Source organism: Oncorhynchus keta, chromosome 32 (genome assembly GCF_023373465.1).
Source record: "Oncorhynchus keta strain PuntledgeMale-10-30-2019 chromosome 32, Oket_V2, whole genome shotgun sequence".
Taxonomy (NCBI): Eukaryota; Metazoa; Chordata; class Actinopteri; order Salmoniformes; family Salmonidae; genus Oncorhynchus; species Oncorhynchus keta.
The window spans coordinates 34,948,565-34,969,467 of NC_068452.1; the positions used below are offsets into that span (position 1 = coordinate 34,948,565).

Below are 20,903 nucleotides of genomic sequence, written 5' to 3' on the forward strand. Positions count from 1 at the left end.
CATCACCTCCGACAGCATACACACAGCTGATGGACTGTGTGAGTGAGACGTGCCTGTTCCTACCTGTCCGTTTCTTCCTGTCTGTGATAAGGACCTGCCACATGTCCTCTACCCCTCACCCATTACTCACCTCCCATTAGCCCTGCAAAGACCATGACAGGTGAGGCGGGCCCCGGAGGAGCCGCCTTGGAGCCAGAGTTATAAAAAATAATGAGTGTGAATGTGTGACCAGATGTGATTGATGAGCCTGGGGCAGCAGGCAGCGGATGTGGTCGTTCCCCTCACATGCCCACTACCCTCCACTCAGAGCGACAGCGGGAACAGAAATGTACCTGAGATAGACAGACTGCGACCGAGGGATGGCTAGACGCCACATTCTACTTTCTGGGGGTAAAAGAGAGGGGGAAAAGATAGAGAAAGGGAATGCAATTAAATCAGTATTCGGTGAGAACATGACCTGAAGGCAACTTCCTCTTTTATTTGATGTCTCTCAGACATGCAGGCTGCTCTTTGTGACCCCACTGAGTACAGCCTTCAGTGGAGGGAAGAGAACTAACACTTTAGCAGGCAGTGTACCAATGTAGAAATGATCTCAACTAAAAGACACATCTCTATGTGCTGCACAGTACAGATAACAAAACATATTGTAAAGAATGTAAATAGAATAAAATTGTGTCAGGGCTGTGGGGTAGGCTGGACTGGGCCGTTCTGTTCTGGGCTGAGTCGGGCTGTTCTGGTATGTGAGGAGCCATTGGTGCTGAGTTCTGGTCATGCTGCCAAGCTCCAGTTTAAGATGATGTATCACCCCTGACTGCTCATTTACCTTTATATTTCAGCAGTCAGGAGGAGGACTGCTCCCCACAACATCCACATGCTCTTCTATTTGGCTAGCATTACCCATAACCTACAGTAATATACTTTCAGGTCAAATACAACAAATATATAGACTAATACAGTTGCAGAGAGGACAAGGAATAAATAATGCACGCTCTAGTATGCCCTTCAAGCCGTTCAGAAACAAGTATTCAACAATGCCATGGTATGAAGCAAGTTTGTTTCATAGGGGATTCAAATGGGTAAGATCATTGAGTTTGTGGCTGCAGTCCATCTACAGGCAGCATGTTAATGGATGAGCTCATTCAGCAGAGGTGAGGGCAGTGCTCTGTGCATGGCCTCTCCCGTGTAAAGTCAATTAAACCTGGGGATGGGACGCTGCTCTCAGGTTATGGGTCACCGGGGATCTGGCACCAATCACAGCCTGGATTTAATTCCCATCCGGCCAGGATCATTTCCACTCAGGGGAGGGATCTTCTTTATAAGTCTCTCTCTCTCTCTCTTTCTCATTTCTTCTCTTTCTCTCTCTTTTTATCTCCTCTTTCGATCTCCCCCTCACTCTCTCTCTCTCTCTCTCTCTCTCTCTCTCTCTCTCTCTCTCTCTCTGTCTATCTCTCTCTCTGTTGTTCTCTCTCTCTCTCTCTCTCTCTCTGTCTATCTCTCTCTCTCTGTCTCTCTCTCTCTCTCTGTCTATCTCTCTCTGTCTATCTCGCTCTCTCTCTGTCTATCTCGCTCTCTCTCTGTCTATCTCTCTCTGTCTATCTCGCTCTCTCTCTGTCTATCTCGCTCTCTCTGTCTATCTCGCTCTCTCTCTGTCGATCTCTCTCTGTCGATCTCTCTCTCTCTGTCTCTCTCTCTGTCTATCTCTCTCTCTCTCTGTCTCGCTGTCTCTCTGTCTCTCTCTCTCTCTCTCTCCTCTCTCTATCTCTCTCGCTGTCTCTCTGTCTGTCTCTCTGTCTGTCTCTCTCTCTCTATCTCTCTCGCTGTCTCTCCATGAACATAAATATCAGGCTGGCAGCAACAACAGCTATCTTGTGTCCTATTGTATCACCAACCTTACACGCTAAACATGCTCTCTCATAAAATACATTATCGACTGGAATGGTAAATTACGTTTGGATTGGGTGTCATATCCCGCTCCACAAAGTTTCACAACACATCACAGAAAAGGTGACATTTGTTTAATGTGTATGAATTATGTTTGGTTATGGGGAAGTTGTGTAGTTTCACAGTGCTAACTTGGCTCTGACATTCAGGAAGAGGAATACGTGCGTACGGCGCCCAGGGGTGTGTTAGTATGGCTGAAGCCCTCCATGGTGCCTCCATGGTGCTACCTAGCCTTGCTTAGCAGCACTCTCTCTCTCTCTCTGAATTATTCATCTTAACAACAGAACCACTTAAAATGCTGCAGCGTCGAGAGGGGGGGGGGGTGCACACCTTGTAACTCAAAGGCCTTTTTTACACACTTTAATCCTTCCTATCTGTATCCCTCTCTCATTTATTCTCTCTCTCTCTCTCTCTCTCTCTCTCTCTCTCTCTCTCTCTCTCTCTCTCTCTCTCTCTCTCTCGTGCTGCTTTGGTTTACCATGAAAAGCTTTCTAAATTCACCCTTAATGGAAATCGATTTGGCGAACAATAACAGCACATCACAATAGACTGCTTATGGAAGTGGAATTTAAGCTTTAAGCCTGGTGCCCCTCGCTGAGTGAGAGGAACTGATAAAACCAGTTGGCTGGCTCTTAAAGCTTCAAATGGTAATTTACTCCATCACTTTCCACTTCTTCCCCTGCCTGCCAGCAAAATAAATGGGATGAGTGAGATAGGTGTCTTATTACCTGTTATTCTATCAAAGAGAAATAGAGGAGGATCCAGTCATGTATATTACTGTACCGTAAGTAAGAATGAATACAGGCTTTTTCTCCTCTGGTTGTGTGAGTAGGATTGCTGGAGCACTATACTATGTGAATATATACGGCAGGGTAGTCAATAGAAATACATCAGCATACATTATTATTGTATGCTCATTGTCAATAACTTGTCAATAATCAACTGAATGGCTTTCTTGATGTCTATAGTATTCTCTCTGGTATTCAATCTGGTTTCCACTCAGGTTATGGATGTGTCACTGCAACCTTAAAGCTCCTCAATGATGTGACCATATCCCTTAATTCTAAGCAATGTTGTGCTGCTATTTTTATTGACTTGGACAAAGCTTTTGATACGGTAGACCATTCCATTCTTGTGGGCCGGCTAAGGAGTATTGGTGACCCTGAGTGATCTTTGGCCTGGTTTGCTAACTACCTCTCTCAAAGAGTGCAGTGTATAAAGTCACAACATCTGCTGTCTCAGCTACTGCCTGTCAACAAGGGTGTACACCAAGGCTCGATCCAAGGCCCAACACTCTTCTCAATTTATATCAACAACATAGCTCAGGCAGTAGGAAGCTCTCTCATCCATTTATATGCAGATGATACAGTCTTACACTGAGCTGGCCCCTCCCCGGATTTTGTGTTAAACGCTCTACAACAAAGCTTTCTTAGTGTCCAACAAGCTTTCTCTACTCTTAACCTTGTTCTGAACACCTCCGAAAAAAAGGTCATTTGATTTGGTAAGAAGAATGCCCCGCTTCCCAAGAGGGGCATTTCTTCCCAAGGGTGTAATTACTACCTCTGAGGGTTTATAGCTTGAGGTAGTCACCTCACTTAGGAGTATGGCTAGACAGTGCACTGTCCTTTTCCCAGCACATATCAAAACTGCAGGCTAAAATTAAATCTAGACTTGGTTTCCTCTATCGTAAATGCTCCTTTTTCACCCCAGCTGCCAAACTAACCCTGATTCAGATGACAATCCTACCCAAGCTAGATTACGGAGACGTAATTTATAGATCGTCAGGTTAGGGTGCTCTCTCGCAGCTAGATGTTCTTTACCATTCGGCCATCAGATTTGCCACTAATGCTCCTTATAGGACACATCACTGCACTCTATACTCCTCTGTAAACTGGTCATCTCTGTATACCCGTCGCAAGATCCTCTGGTTGATGCTTATTTATAAAACCCTCTTAGGCCTCACTCCCCCCTATCTGAGATCTACTGCAGCCCTCATCCTCCACGTACAACACCCGTTCTGCCAGTCATATTCTGTCAAAGATCCCCAAAGCACACACATCCATGAGTCGCTCCTCTTTTCAGTTCGCTGCAGCTAGCGACTGGAACGAGCTGCAACAAACACTCAAACTGGACAGTTTTATCTCAATACCTTCATTCGAAGACTCAATCATGGACACTCTTACTGACAGTTGTTGCTGTTTTACGTGATATATTGTTGTCTCTACCTTCTTGCCCTTTGTGCTGTTGTCTGTGCCCAATACTGTTTGTACCATGTTTTGTGCTGCTACCATGTTGTGTTGCAACCATGTTGTTATCGTGTTGTGTTGCTGCCTTGTTATGTTGTTCTCTTTAGGTCTCTCTTTAGGTAGTGTTGTGTTGTCTCTCTTGTCGTGATGTGTGTTTTGTCCTATAGTTATATTTAATTTATTTGTATTTTTAATCCCACCCCCTTGTCCCTGCAGGAGGCCTTTTGGTAGGCCGTCATTGTAAATAAGAATTTGTTCTTAACTTACTGGCCTAAAAAATTGAATGAGTTCAGCGTCAGCGTGTCACAAGATAGCCTTTGCTTGTTTAGCATTGAACGCTCGTTGTGTCCTGGTTATTTATTTTTCACAAACAGAAGCCATTCTGCTCTTATCAAAGTGAATCGATTGAAATAGTGTAAAACATGCAGCATTTTAACAGAGGTAAACATAACGGTAGATATGGCAGACAGACAACATGGCATGGCGTTGGCTGGCCATCAGCAGATATGGATTTGCGGGGTCAGTCTTGCTGAGGTGAGAAAGGGAAGTGAATGGGGAAGGAGAGGGGGCGTAGAGCGTGACTGGACTTCCTCTTCCTGAGTCACGTTTCCTGTCGTCTCCACGGTGACCCCATCAGCTGAACTAAGAATGTCACTGTACCCTGCGATTACATCTGCGCCCCTGACTAATAAACTCATCTAAACAATCTAAACTAATTGAGAGGTCATATAGATACGCCCTGCACTTCAGAGGCCTGTGGTGACACAGACAGGAACAGGAGGAGATAAACAGTAGAGTGAGGGGGAAGAAACGACAGAATAAAGAAAAGATAGTGTCCATCTGAGAGAGATAATACATCAGTGTGTTGGCATAATGAAATTGGATGAAGTTTAGTTAAATTCTTATTTGTATTTTCTGTGTGTGTGTGTGTGTGTGTGTGTGTGTGTGTGTGTGTGTGTGTGTGTGTGTGTGTGTGTGTGTGTGTGTGTGTGTGTGTGTGTGTGTGCGTGTGTGTAGATGGGAAGTTTTTTGTTACATTTATGTTAAATACGTATTTATTTAACTACTTCTGAACTGAGACCTGTAATTTGTATTTTCAAAATACAAAATACTTTTCTATACCATTTGTTTTTAGCTGTTCACAGTTTTGTGGCCCCCTTTCACCCTGCATTGGTATCAGAAGTCTGATGACAATATGGTGTGATAAGACTGTCTTATAAATGTAAATGTCAAAATATATTATTTTGAGCTCCGTCCCCCAAAACAATGCCAATTAATAATGCCCAGTGTGCTTTGCAAGTGTTTATTTGTACATTTACATTTTGGTCATTTAGCAGACACTCATATCCAGAGCGACTTAGTCACTGAATTCAACTAAGGTAGATAAACAACGACAAATCAAAGTCATAGCAAGTACAATGTTTTTAGAACCGTTACTGAGAATGTTGTTTTAGTGAAGCCGTGTATTTCAAAATGTATTTTGTATTTAGAAAATTTGGAAAAATACTAATTAGCATCTTGTATTTCATTTTGATACATTTTCTTCAAAGTATTTTGTAATGCCAACAAGATAGTATATTATCCCATCTATGTGTGTGTCCGTGGGTGGGTGAATAACTAATGAGCAAAAGGACTTCGGAGCCCGTTACAATAATAGTTGAAGAAACAAAGCGTAGGCATATTTATCATAAAGCTCTTCACAATAATGACAGCTGAACACATGAAGTCATTAACCATTCTCACTACTGTACCCATCACAGCCACAGCACACTGCAGGCATAATGACTTGTCTCTTTGTAACGCTTTATTTTCAGATGTCTAACTGTAGTCTTCGGCATTAGCCAGGGACGGTCAACTCTTCAAACACAGTGGGAAGGTGTCTGTCGTCTGTCTGGCGCTAACTAACACCAACTGACCTTTCATCACAGTGGAAGGTGGCTCTCTAATGGCCGTGTCATCTTTGACTTCACCCTGGGAGAGGCTGGTTGACATGCAGGCTGGGTCACGGCATGCCTTAGGGCGATGTCTTGCTCCCGGACGTTCACACTGTTTCTTGTGAATGCTAATAAGTTATGTTGGGTGGACGAGGCGAAGGCAGGCGTCTAATTGGCAGCTCATCTCTGTTCTCCTGCTTCGTGCCCTGACTGCCCTGTGGACAGTGTCAGCTAACGTTATGTTAAGATGGCAGGGTTTGACTCTTGTGACATTTCAAGACTAGGGTTCAATTAACGCCTTAGCGATTCATTTAAAATAAAGTAATGAAGAAAGAGCATTTCATCACCAAAGACAACGTTGATGCTTAGTGGCTTGAAGAGTTCAATGTCAACAAGACCATTCTAGCCAAACTGATCAGAATAGACGGATGGGGGTGTATGAAGACCTGACAACAGTCAATGTTTTTAGTTCTGTATTGGCTTGTGCATATCTTTCTTTTATTTATTTTTATTTCACCTTTATTTTACTAGGTTGGCCTGTTGAGAACAAGTTCTCATTTACAACTGCGACCTGGCCAAAATAAAGCAAAACAGTGCGACACAAACAACAACACTGAGTTACACATGGAGTAAACAAACACAAATACAAATACAGTCAATAACACAATAGTAAAGTCTATTTACAGTCTGTGCAAATGAAGTCAGATTAGGGAGGTAAGGTAATAAATAGGCCATAGTGGTCTGACATATCGACTCAAACACTGCTGAGTATGAAGCAATCATGCATAACCACATCTGGTATTATAAGCAACATTGTCATTTACACTGCTTGAAATAGGTGCCGATACTCATTTTGGGTGCCGGTCCTTTTTATATTTAGGTGGTAATATTCTATAAGAGGAACAGGAGCTCAAGTAGTAGAACATTTGAGGTGCCGGTACTCAGTTCGGTGAGCTCCTGCCCAAGTCAAGCACTGGTCATGTATTAATAGCAGACAGGATGGAGCTATTTTGAGAATGCTGATACTCATGGTCCATATTCTACCATCCTGTTTTTCAGAAAAGTAATGGCCTCAGTGCATGAGAACTCTGAGAAGTGTCTCTTTACTTTAGTTTGCTACTTTACAGGTATTGCCTGTAACCGCCCCTTGGCCAGGTACCAAAGTTATTTAATATTTCTGTGGTGGTGTGAGGAGTCATTACTCTCCTCCCTCTGACAGAATGACTCGAGGCAAGCAGAGGTGGAGATAATAACTGAGTGGGAGGGAACAAGATGAAGGAGAGACAGCAGGGTCAGACAACTGTCTGAGGGGTACCAAAATGACAAAACCACCCTGGCAACTTTTGTTTGGCACTTCCCCCGTGGCGTGGCTGATGAGGTGTGGTAAGGTTTTAATAGGATGTTGACCTGGTCCTAGCCCTCCCTGTCACTCATACAGTACATCATTACTGTTTCTAGAGACAGAGAGGGTCTGACAAGAAGCTCCAGAGAGAGGATGATGATGATGATGGTCCCTAATAGACACCAACAACTTCAGAGGAGGAGAGTTCAGAGCACCATTACTACAGTACATCTGTAGGGGAGCAGTGTTGGGCAGTGCAGATACACGTTGTCTGTGTTATACACACACTCACAGAAACTCACAGGCATATCATGCAAGTTTAAATGACCGCTGGGTAATTAAACATGATGTTACCTGCCCAGTTAGCAGCGAGGGTTCCAAGGGAGCACTTGAGTGTTTGGGCTGATGCTTATTAACTCTAATGTAAGCTCTAATTAGCAGACAGAGATACTTTAGTCAAATGAACCAAGGTCATGCTGACGACCAAAACAACCTGTTTACTGGGATGCTGCTGCATGTTGAATCCCATTCAGTCTGCTTTTTGGTCTGTTAGGTTCTGACTAATGTGTTTTGACATTGACAGATTACTGTCTATGCTGGGACATGCTGCTGATGTTGATATTCTCCAGTCATGCAGGCTGGGTCCATATTGGTCTCTATACACTCGGGTATTTCTGTCACTATGCTATCAACCGGAGCCATCCCTGGTACAGTTAAGCCCAGTCCCAGTCAGAGACAGACACCGAGACACGGGTACCTGCAAACCAAGAGTGATTTCTCCATGAATATGTATCCCCCGTCTCTGGGCTGTGGCAGCTCTTAGCCCCTGATGTATTATTTAGATAGATTCATATCTGTGGAAGGAGGGAGCTGCTCTACTGAGGAGAAGGGGGTGTCTCGTACTCCCTTTCTACTCCCTTTCTACCCACATCCTTCACCATAACACTGTCCACCTGGACAATTACTCATGTCCATAGAAGCACTCATACACTGGCCATCAGGGTTGGGGAGTAACGGATTACATGTAAGGGATTACCTAAAAACGATAACTGTAATCTGTTACGTTACCAGCAAAAATATTGTAATCAGATTACAGATACTTTTGAAAAACTAGATGACTTAGAGGATTACCTTTAAATTCAGAAAGGATCTTTGACACTTCTCTTTCCTAAATGACATTCAAATCAGCATTGAAAAAAAGGCGCAAGTTTAAGTTTGTTCCACCTGAGCGAGTCTGACCACAAGTCAGAGACCACAATGATGACACACCAGATGTGTTTGATGTATCACGGGAAAAGAGCAGGAATAGGCTTTTGTAGACTACAGTTTAAGCTATGTCTTCCAATGGTACGACTGCTGTCGGCATCCAAAGATGATCACATTTGAATAAAGGCAATGAGATAAGGATGACAGCAGTGGTGTAGTCTACAACAATACGGATATATCTTACTATTGATATCTACATAACTCTTTGATGTGAATCACACTGTTGCTCTCTCATTTAGCCATTTGCGCCTTACGGATTGTGGTTGTTGTGGATGGCTGTTCACAAATCTAAATGTGTATTTGAACCCAATAATGGTTGATTTCAAGAACTTTAAACTTCCTATGAATCGTTGTTTTTGAAACCAGTGGACAGCCAATGAAAAATGCGCTCTTGCAAAAGCTGCATAGTGAGGATCCCAGCCTATGGAATATAGGTGGGGCTTTTATTACTCAATCTAATTCATGCTGATAAAATAAATATCCATAGTTCTAATGGACACATGCTGAAACATGCACACTTTTGATAGACTTAAAGGGGCAATCTGTAGTTGCTACTGTCACTCCCTGATCTGGTTCACCTGTCCTTGTGTCTCCACCCCCTCCAGGTGTCCCTTATTATCCCGGTGTATATATCCCTGTGTTTCCTGTCTCTCTGTGCTAGTTCGTCTTGTTTGCCAAGTCAACCCGTGGTTTTCCTTGCTCCTATTTTTCCCAATCTCTGTTTGTTTCTAGTCCTCCTGGTTTTGACCCTTGCCTGTCCTGACTCCGTACCCGCCTGCCTGACCAATCTGCCTGTTCTGACTACCAGCCTGCCTGTTCTGACTACCAGCCTGCCTGACCAATCTGCCTGTTCTGACTACCAGCCTGCCTATCCCCTTGTACTGTTTTGGACTCGGATCTGGTTTCTGACCCCTGCCTGGCCTGACCTCGAGACTGTCTATCGTCTGGTACTGTTTGGACTCTGACCTGGTTTATGAACTCTTGCCTGTCCCCGACCAGCCTTTGCCTACACCATTTGGTATAATACATTTCGGAGCTCTACCATCTGCCTCCTCTGTCTGCATTTGGGTCTCGCCTTGTGCCCTTATAGCTATATCCATTGTTGGACTTATAAATTATATACACACTACCGTTCAAAAGTTTTGGGTCACTTAGAAATGTCCTTGTTTTTGAAAGAAAAGCTAAACATTTTTGTCCATTAAAATAACATCAAATTGATCAGAGATACAGTGTAGACATTGTTAATGTTGTAAATGACTATTGTATCTGGAAACGGCTGATTTTCAATGGAATGTCTATGTAGGCGTACAGAGGCCCTTTATCATCAACCATCACTCCTGTGTTCCAATGGCACATTAGCTAATCCAAGTTTATAATTCTAAAAGGCTAATTGATCATTTAAAAAACCCTTTTGCAATTATGTAGAAGTTTTCAGTAGTGCTCAAAGCATGCCATTCCGTGAGCGCAGCATTTTCTTTCCAACTCGAGTCAATGAGCCTAATCAGTCCTCATGACAACAAAATCATAAACAACAGAGTAGGAATGCCTAATAAATCCTTAGTTTTGGGGTTACAATTTGGCTAATCTTTTACTATATTTCCAAGTCCTATTCTTGAAGATCAAGGGGTATAACATTTATTGGAATGACTGGAATTCTGATAGTGTAACGGCGTTCGTCTGTTGAAGGAGAGTCGGACCAAAATGCAGCGTGGTGGTTACTCATGTTCTTTAATGAAGAATATTGCGATACATGAAATAACTAAATAAATACAAAACAACAAACGGAACGTGAAAAACCTAATTACAGCCTATCTGGTGAACACTACACAGAGACAGGAACAATCACCCACAAAATACACAGTGAAACCCCGGCTACCTAAATATGGTTCCCAATCAGAGACAATGAGAATCACCTGACTCTGATTGAGAACCGCCTCAGGCAGCCAAACCTATGCTACACCCCTACTCAGCCGCAATCCCAATGCCTACAAAACCCCAATACGAAACACAACTAAATAAACCCATGTCACACCCTGGCCTGACCAAATATATAACGAAAACACAAAATACTATGACCAAGGCGTGACAGATAGACTTTGCTTTTAGTGTAAATATATAATTGAATCATATTATTGTATACAGTAGAAAGTGATGGGTTAGAGGAAGCCTACATAACCAACCCATAAAGTAACATTTAACATCCATATATGACCAGCTATGTAAACTATAACATTCATTTATCCTTCAATAGATGCTGTTCAATTGGAAACATACATTTTTGTCTTCTTCTTATGCCTCTTAAGGGGGAAGTAATGTAAAAGTAACTGAATGTTATCAGATTATGTTAATGATTTAGGGTAATTCAAAAGTTACGTTACTGATTACAATTTTGGACAGGTAACTAGTAACTGTAACAGATGGCATTTAGAAAGTAGCCTACCCAACCCTGCTGGTCATGGAAAAGCCCTCTATTATGAAGACTTACAGTGCCTTCAGAATGTATTCATACCCCTTGACTTATTCCACATTTTGTTGTGTTACAGACTGAATTCAAAAAAATTTTTTTTTTTAATGTAATCACACCCATCTGCACACAATACCCCATAATCACAAAATGAAAACATGTTTTTAGAAATGTTTGCAAATGTATTGAAAATGAAATACAGAAATATCTTATTTACATAAGTTTTCCTCTAGGATTTTGCCTGTGCTTTGTGCTATTCCTATTACTAGTATTCATTTTTTCCTTCCCAATTTATTTTTCAATTTAAAGTTTTATTAAGTTTTCTTGTTTTTCAAATCAACCAACAAAAACACATTCCACATTGACAGATGTGATGGGCTTAAAAAAATAAAATAATAATAATAATAGTAATAAATAATAGTTATTTTTTAAATATATATATATATACACACATACACATACACATACATACATACATACATACATACATACATACATACATACATACATACATACATACATACATACAAAGAACAATAAATAAATAAACATATATATAAAGCTTGCAGCAGCACTATTAAGGTTCTTATTAGCTATTTCTAGCCTTCACTGAGACGACAAGAAAATCAGTAGTCTTTAGATTTTACAGCACCTTACACAATGTATCTGCCCATTCACTCTGTCCAATTTGCAATATAGTTGAGTAGTGGAGACCAGAGTCTATCAAAGTTGGGCTGTCTCTTGCGGAGGTCATAAGTGAGCTTTTCAAGAGGGAGAAAGTCAACAATCTGGTCAATCCACATTTTAAATGTAGGAGGGGTATTAGAGGCCCACAATAGAAAAATACATTTCTTAGCAAAGTATGTAATAGTCATAAGCAAATTTTCTCTGTCTGGATCAAGAACAAAGTCCTGCTGGGCATTAAGAAGATAGATACACTGGGTCATATCAAACTGTACATCCAGTATCTGGCAATCTCTCTACAGCTCCAAAATACATGCATATAGGTTACACTTTCAGAGGTACATCTTGTACAGTAAGGAGACATGTCTGTTTTCATTCTATGGAGTCTCAAAAAGGAGTGTTATAAAATTTGTACAAAAATTAAATTCTTTCATTTTTACATTTGTAGAGGAGCAGTATACCCTGTCGCAAACCTCCGCCCATAACTCATCACTGATAGTCAGACCAAGGTCCCTTTCCCATATTACTGTCAATGGAGTAAAGGAGGAGCTTCCTTGCTCAGAAAGGAGTCTATAGATACTGTATAAGATATTTAGCCTTTAATTGATTGTGCTGTGACAAGAAGGGTTTCAACTTCATTCAACTTCTAAACCTCCTCTTGGAAGTAAATGAGGAAATTACACGTCTATTTTGAAGATATATAAAAAAGGGATCTTGACACATTGAATTCACTGCAGAGCTCTTGGAAGGATTTCAGTGTAGTGGTTTTCTGATGAAATAGGTCTGAAAAGGTCCTGATTCCTAGAGTATGCCAAAGATTAAAGTTGGCATCCCTCTGGGCTTTTGGCAAGTCTGGGTTGCCTACTGTAGGCGAGTGAGAACATATTTGGGAGGAAATGCCCAGGTATTTCTTACAGTCCCTCCACCAAAGGTTTTGGCTATATTACCCACTTCACTAAAGTTATTAATGAATATAATTGAGCTTAGGGGCAATGAATACTCTAGGAATCAGGACCTTTTCAGACCTATTTCATCAGAAAACCACTATCTAACCTCCAAACGAGCTTCAATGCCATACAGCACTCCTTCCGTGGCCTCCAACTGCTCTTAAACACGAGTAAAACCAAATGCATGCTTTTCAACCGATCGCTGCCTGCACCCGCATGCCCGACTAGCATCACCACCCTGGATGGTTCCGACCTTGAATATGTGGACATCTATAAGTACCTAGGTGTCTGGCTAGACTGCAAACTCTCCTTCCAGACTCACATCAAACATCTCCAATCGAAAATCAAATCAAGAGTCGGCTTTCTATTCCGCAACAAAGCCTCCTTCACTCACGCCGCCAAGCTTACCCTAGTAAAACTGACTATCCTACCGATCCTCGACTTCGGCGATGTCATCTACAAAATGGCTTCCAACACTCTACTCAGCAAACTGGATGCAGTCTATCACAGTGCCATCCGCTTTGTCACTAAAGCACCTTATACCAACCCACCACTGCGACTTGTATGCTCTAGTCGGCTGGCCCTCACTACATATTCGTCGCCAGACCCACTGGCTCCAGGTCATCTACAAGTCCATGCTAGGTAAAGCTCCGCCTTATCTCAGTTCACTGGTCACGATGGCAACACCCATCCGTAGCACGCGCTCCAGCAGGTGTATCTCACTGATCATCCCTAAAGCCAACACCTCATTTGGCCGCCTTTCGTTCCAGTACTCTGCTGCCTGTGACTGGAACGAACTGCAAAAATCGCTGAAGTTGGAGACTTTTATCTCCCTCACCAACTTCAAACATCAGCTATCCGAGCAGCTAACCGATCGCTGCAGCTGTACATAGTCTATTGGTAAATAGCCCACCCATTTTCACCTACCTCATTCCCATACTGTTTTTATACTGTTTTTTATTTATTTACTTTTCTGCTCTTTTGCACACCAATATCTCTACCTGTACATGACCATCTGATCATTTATCACTCCAGTGTTAATCTGCAAAATTGTATTATTCGCCTACCTCCTCATGCCTTTTGCACACATTGTATATAGACTGCCCATTTTTTTTCTACTGTGTTATTGACTTGTTACTTGTTTATTCCATGTGTAACTCTATGTTGTCTGTTCACATTGCTATGCTTTATCTTGGCCAGGTCGCTGTTGCAAATGAGAACTTGTTCTCAACTAGCCTACCTGGTTAAATAAAGGTGAAATAAATAAAAAATAAAATAAAAAACACAGGATTGGGCTTCTATCTGAATCCAAGTTGACTCTTGTCTGTTTGTGATCCATGTTAGCATGTTGCGGATTTGGGCAGACCAGTAGTACAATTGAAGGGGGGGAAGGGCAAGACCACCCTTAGATTCAGGTTTCGATAGAGTGGAGAACTTGATCCTAGGTTTTTTATTGCCCCGTATAAATTTGGTGATGCTTTGGTTAGTTGTTTTGAAAAAGGAAACTGGGAGATAACATGGGAGCATCTGAAATAAATAGTTCAGTCTTGGGAGGATATTCATACAGATTACATTAATTCTTCCTCGTTCTTGATTTGATCCAGGAGTGAAAGATAATTTTCCTTGAAAGGGCTATTCAGATCTGGTGTTATGAAGATTCCAAGGTAATTAAACCCCTATGTCTTCTATTGGAATGGGCATAGTGTCTTCATAGAGCTGGTGAGTGTAATATTGAGAGGGCAGACAGTGCATTTGTTAAAATTGATCTTATAACCTGAAAACCTGCCATACTGAGCAATTGTGTCTAAAATGGGATGGATTTCTCAGGGATGGATATGTAGAGCAAGACATCATCAGTGTAAAGCAAATCTTGTGCTGCAGGCCGCCTGCAGAAACACCCATAATACTTGGATTGCTCCTTATCAACTCTGTCAGAGGCTCCGCCCGCAAGAAGTAAAGCAGGGGGGACAACGAGCACCCTTGTCTTGTGCCCCGTTCCAGAGGGAATCTGTCAGAGTTCAGTCCATTAGTAGTCACCATGGCATTTGGATGAGAGTATAGTGATTTGATCCATTTAATAAAATTTGGGCCCATATTGAACTTTTCTAAGACTGAAAACAGAAATCTCCACTCCATCCTGTCAAACGCCTTCTCAGCATCCAGTGAAGCCAGCAGGACAGGGGTCTTCTGTGCGTTTACTTGATCAATAATATAAAGAAGACGGTGAACGTTATCAGAAGAGTATCTGTCTCTAATAAATCCACTTTTATTATTTTGGGAAGAACAGTGTTTAGTCTTTTGGCGAGCAATTTGGTAATTGTTTTGTAGTCGAAATCCAACAAGCTTATGGGCCGGAAGGACGAGCAGGATAGAGGGTCCTTGTCTTCTTTGAGCAACACTGTAATGCGAGCTGTGTGCATTGAGTCTGGGAGAACTCCCTTTTTGCAAAAATCCTCCAGCATTGGCATGAAGATAGGGCAGAGCTGGGGCCAAAAAGCTTGGCCTGGGAACTTATTAGGTGGCATTGAGGTAATTGCCTCCAGGATCTCCTCAGGAGTGAAGGGGGAGTTGAGTTCTTCTTGTTCGGTCTCTGAAAGTTTAGGTAGCGAGATTCCCTCTAGGGAAGAGTGGAGTTCTGCCTCTGTGTGTTTTCTCTCAGAGGTATATAGTTTGCAATAAAAATCATGAAAAGTTCAATTGATCTTTTTGGGGTCATATGTGACCTTTTCCTCTGCTGTTCGGATAGCCATGATTGTACGCTCTGACTGCTCTTTTTTTAATTGGTAAGCAAGCAATCTACTGGGCCTATTGCTATACTCATGGTATTTCTGTTTAGTAAAGAAAGCTTTTTTTTATCTCTCGAGTGTAGTCCAAATTCAGTTTGGCTTTGGCTGCTTTAAGATGACTCCAGGAGGTGCTGTCTAGGGATTGTTTATGTACTTTTTCACAGCATTCCAGCTCCCTCTCAAGATCTAGCCTGTGTGCTTCCATTGCTTTTTTCTTAGAGGAAGCATATGCAATTAGATGACCTCTTAGTGTGGCTTTAGGAGCGTCCCACATTGTGGCCGGAGAAACAGGAGAATCTTTATTGTCTTGTGTGTAGTTGTCTATCCATGTAGTTACCAATGTATGGAACACGTCATTTGATAGCATGGAGGTGTTGAATTTCCAGCTCTTTGACCTCGGGATGTTTTTGCAGAGGTCAAAGCGCAGGTGGACAAAGGTGTGATCTGAAAGTGCTATGGGTCCGATTGTACACGTGGCTGAATTTATGAAACTCTTTGGGATAAAAATGTAATCTATATGGGAGTAGGTGTTATGGACATTAGAGTAGTATGTATAGTCCATAGATGAGCTATTAGTCTCTCTCCAGATATCTATCAGTCCCATCTCTTTAGTAAGAGAGTTCAACATCTTTGCAGATCTAGGATTTGTGGTGGGGACTTGAGATGATTTGTCCTGGGTTGGGTTAAAGGTACAATTAAAATCTCCGGCCAGCACACCAAAGGAGACACAATGCTCATTGAACAGGGTTATCATTTTTTTACATGAAAGCAGGAGTATCTGTGTTAGGAGCTTATATATTTAAGATAGTAATTGATTGACCATATAGAGACCCAGTTATCAAAATAAATCTCCCCTCCGGATTAGATATGTTTTTGTCAGTTATGAATGGAACATTTTTATTGATAAGTATGGCTGTGCCTCTACTAAAGATGAGAAATACACCTGTCCCACCCAAGCTCTGCGGAGTTTGGCATGTTCAGCATCACAGAGTCTCTTGTAATAACTGCTTTTTCCTTTTTTAGAGCACATAGTATCTTTTTCCATTTTACTGCATGACCGAGACCATGGCACTTCCATGTCAATCGATTTAAGATACTAGTCATCGTCATCGAACAGTAATCAAACTTTAGTGCAAGTTATCTCTGGGTAAAAGTGGATAATAGTTACAGCTGCGTTCACATAAAAGGAAAATAAATGGTGTACATAAAATAATAATCTCTGAACACCCCAGCCGAGTTCCCAAACAAGTCGACACATCCCGTTGGATCTATTTAGCTTGCTGTTGATGTCAGGCAAAGCATTTTCCAGGATTGTCACCTTGCCCCCTATCGCACTGAGCTGAGAGTTAATGGCATCTAATTTAATGGTGAGTTCTGTACGTTGGGATCTCAACTCAGAAAGGATGTCTTCGACAGAGTGCGAGGTTGGCATTCGTTGAGCCTCGGGGAGGAACTCCTGGCTAATGGCGTTAGCTTTTTCTGAAGCTAGCTTCTTCTTGGAGGCTTTTTCCGTCACTAATACTCGAGTCCGGGTAAAAATGTCACCTGTAGTGTCGCCTTTTGTAGCCGCCATTACTTTTTTACTAAAGCTAAATGAGTTTGAACTTTGAGTGGAGGTAAGATTAGGAATTGGAAACTACTTGTGCGGAGCTCTTAGTTCACGCGGCCATCTCGTTCAAGGGTCACGTGATCCCCCCCACCTCCTTCTTAATTTTGTCATTTCCAAATGCGATCCAATTACGATCTTGTCTCATTGCTGCAACTCCCCAACGGGCTCGGAAGAGACAAAGATCGAGTCATCCCTCCTCCGAAACATGATGCGCCAAACCGCGCTTCTTAACACCGTCAAGATTAACCCAGAAGCCAGCCGCACCAATGTATCAGAGGAAACACCGTTCAGCTGACAACCCAAGTTAGCCTGTAGGCAGCCAGAGAACCACAAGGAGTCGCTAGAGTGCGATGAGCCAACTGAAGCTCCTCTGGCCAAACTCTCCCCTAACCCGGACAACGCTGAGCCAATTGTGCGCCACCCTATGGGACTCCCGATCACGGCCGGTTATGACACAGCCTGGGATCGAACCCCAGGCTGTAGTGATGCCGCAGACCGCTGCGCCACTCGGGAGGCCCCTATTTACTTTTACTTTTAACTTTAAAAAGTCCCTAGTCGTTGCCGATGACAAGGATAAAATGATGCAGCCACCACCATGGTCGAAAATATGAAGAGTGGTACTCAGTGATGGGTTGTATTGGATTTGCCCCAAACACAACACTTTCTATTCAGGACATAAAGTTAATTTCTTTTACACATTTTTTTGCAATTTTGCTTTTGTGCCTTATTGCAAACAGGATGCATGTTTTGTAATACTTTAATTCTGTACAGGCTTCCTTCTTTTCACTGATATTTAGATTAGTATTGTGAAGTAACTACAATGTTGTTGATCCATCCTCAGTTTTCTCCTATAACTGCCATTAAACTCTGTAACTGTTGGCCTCATGTTGAAATCCCTGAGCGGTTTCCTTCTTCAAGGCAACTGAGTTAGGAAGAACACCTGTATCTTTGTAGTGACTGGGTGTATTGATACACCATCCAACGTGTAATTATTAACTTCACCATGCTGAAAGGGATATTTAATGTCTGATTTGTTTTAACCCATGAACAATAAGTCCCTTCTTTGTGAGGCATTGGAAAACTTCCCTGGTCTTTGTGGTTGAATATGTGTTTGAAATGCACTGCTCGACTGAGGGACCTTACAGATAATTGTATGTGTGGGGTACAGAGATGAGGTAGTCATTCAAAAATCATGTTAAACACTATTATTGCACACAGAGTGAGTACAACTTATTATGTGACTTGTTAAGCAAATTTGTACTCCTGAACGTATTTAGGATTGCCATAACAAAGGGGTTGAATACTTATTGACATTTCAGCTTTTCATTTTTAATTACTTAGTAAACATTTTAGTTGCTTAGTAAACATTACTTAGTAAACATTCCTCTAAGACATTATGTGGTATTGTGAGTGGGCCAGTGAAACAAAATCTTAATGTAACCATTTTAAATTCAGGCTGTAACACAACAAAATTAGTGAAAAGTCAAGGGGTGTGAATACTTTCTGAAGGCACTGTAACTGTAACCATTCTGAGCTCCCAGAACCACACTGATCCCAGACCGGAACATAGAAGGGCAGATAGGCCATTGCTTCTATCCAATAAGAAGGCTTGGAGTGTGTGACCGTGTTGAAGATGTTCAAACAACATTCTATTCCTCAGTCCTTCTCTGATTGGTGAGGGAAAGGAAAGTGGGCTGAGGGTTGTTATGGTGATTATTATCCATGAGCAGGGACCTCCCGACACCCATCTAATTTACGTGTGTACATCTTTTACACACCTGTCTCTCAATAAGCTGCACTGATTCTGCATTTTACGCTAGTCTATTATTCATATAAACCTCAAAGTCGCTATCTAGCACAGTGGTGTGACATATAACTGTGCCGATTTGTTTGATTGAATGAGAGGCAAAAGTTCAGTTATTACCAAGAAAAATCTGAGCTTTCCCCATGCATTCCTTCTCATAATGGCATCTCAACAGTTTTCCTTGAACTGTTAACAATGTACTGAAAATGGGGATGGCGAATGCAGGTTTTTCCTCCCATGAACTCCATGCCACTAATAGCAGAGTGAGCACCGCTTTTAAGTGATTACAGGCTAAAGTGCCCATGCTTTTTTCAATTCTCTGCCACTACTTTCCTTTAAGGCCTAATCTGGCCCTACTTTACCCAATATAGGAGCTGAAAAGTGCTTTCTCCACCTGACCGAAGCAGAGTGAAGCTGCAGAAAGCCTGTTATTAGCTGTCCTTCAGAGAGCGACGGCTCCACAGCCTGTAATGCTTCTGCACATCCAGCCACTTGAAGGGAGAGGGAACAACAGCCACATGCTCCATTACACTGAAATGATAAGATTTGTCTCCAATGTGGCCCATTGACCATCCATAAAGTGTATGCTTGTAAACACATTTTTAAAAAGCACAAGGTGCCTCTTCCTATTTTTGGAAATCATAGGAGAATGTGTTAGAAGGTTGTTGTGTGCCCTTGGGATTGATCATGGATTTCTATCAAGGGCAACCAAGGGACAAATCAACATTTTGTGTTCCTCGTCTCCACATGAATCCTTAATACTTAACTTTTGTTCCAGGCTCTGTTGTTGTCATTTGAATTTGCCTGTAGGGTATTACAATCATTATCATATCTAGTTCAGCTTGCTGATTTCTTAATGCATTTAGAAGGCTATAAGGACAGTTCTTTCCCTAAACCTCCTCAGGGAATGTCATGGTACCAGTTTATGATTAGTTAATGTATCTCCTGATGTCCACCAGCCTGTGTACATAACATGGTCAGTACTAACTTCTGCTCTCTCTCTCTCTCTCTCTCTCTCTCTCTCTCTCTCTCTCTCTCTCTCTCTCTCTCTCTCTCTCTCTCTCTCTCCTCTCTCTCTCTCTGTCTCTCTCTCTCTCAATCTCTCTCTCTCTCTCTCTCTCTCTCTCTCTCTCTCTCTCTCTCTCTCTCTCTCTCTCTCTCTCTCTCTCTGTCTCTCTCCCTCTCTCTCTCTCAATCTCTCTCTCTCTCTCTCTCTCTCTCTCTCTCTCTCTCTCTCTCTCTCTCTCTCTCTCTCTCTCTCTCTCTCTCTCTCTCTCTCTCTCTCCTCTCTCTCTCTCTCTCTCTCTCTCTCTCTCTCTCTCTCTCTCTCTCTCTCTCTCTCTCTCAATCTCTCTCTCTCTCTCTCTCTCTCTCTCTCTCTCTGTCTCTCTCTCTGTCTCTCTCTCTGTCTCTCTCTCTCTCTCTCTCTCTCTCTCTCTCTCTCTCTCTCTCTCTCTCTCTCTCTCTCTGCAGGTGTTCACCAGGTATGGGAAGTGTTACATGTTCAACGCAGCGGAGGAGGGGAAGACGCTGCGGACCACCATGAAGGGAGGGACGGGGAACGGCCTGGAGATTATGCTGGACATCCAGCAGGACGAGTACCTACCCGTGTGGGGCGACACAGGTAGGCCCAACTACACCATACTTGACCCTCTCCATCCAAGTCACAATGTATCCATGTAGAGGGTGTTCAGTCTGACTGTGTGGAGTTGACATCTGGTGTCCCCCAAAGTTATATTCTATGTCCTGTGTTTTTCACCATTTATATCAATTCTGTCCAAAATGTATTGACTTGCTGTCAAATAACAGCTCAAGTCAGGATGTGCTTTTCCTTTCAGATTTGGAAGCGATGCCATTCCTTTATCAGTTTCCTCACGATT

At 42.3% G+C, this 20,903-nt stretch overlaps 1 protein-coding gene across 3 annotated transcripts in view; it reads left to right on the plus strand.

The window, feature by feature from the left end:
• The window catches only part of LOC118374456 (acid-sensing ion channel 2-like), a 509,104-nt gene that overhangs the window by 433,991 nt on the left and 54,210 nt on the right, over positions 1–20,903 (plus strand). For all 3 annotated transcript variants that reach the window (XM_052491568.1, XM_052491566.1, XM_052491567.1), the window contains one exon: positions 20,497–20,647. In XM_052491568.1, the coding sequence (XP_052347528.1) occupies positions 20,497–20,647 (151 nt within the window). The remainder of the gene's footprint in view (positions 1–20,496; positions 20,648–20,903) is intronic.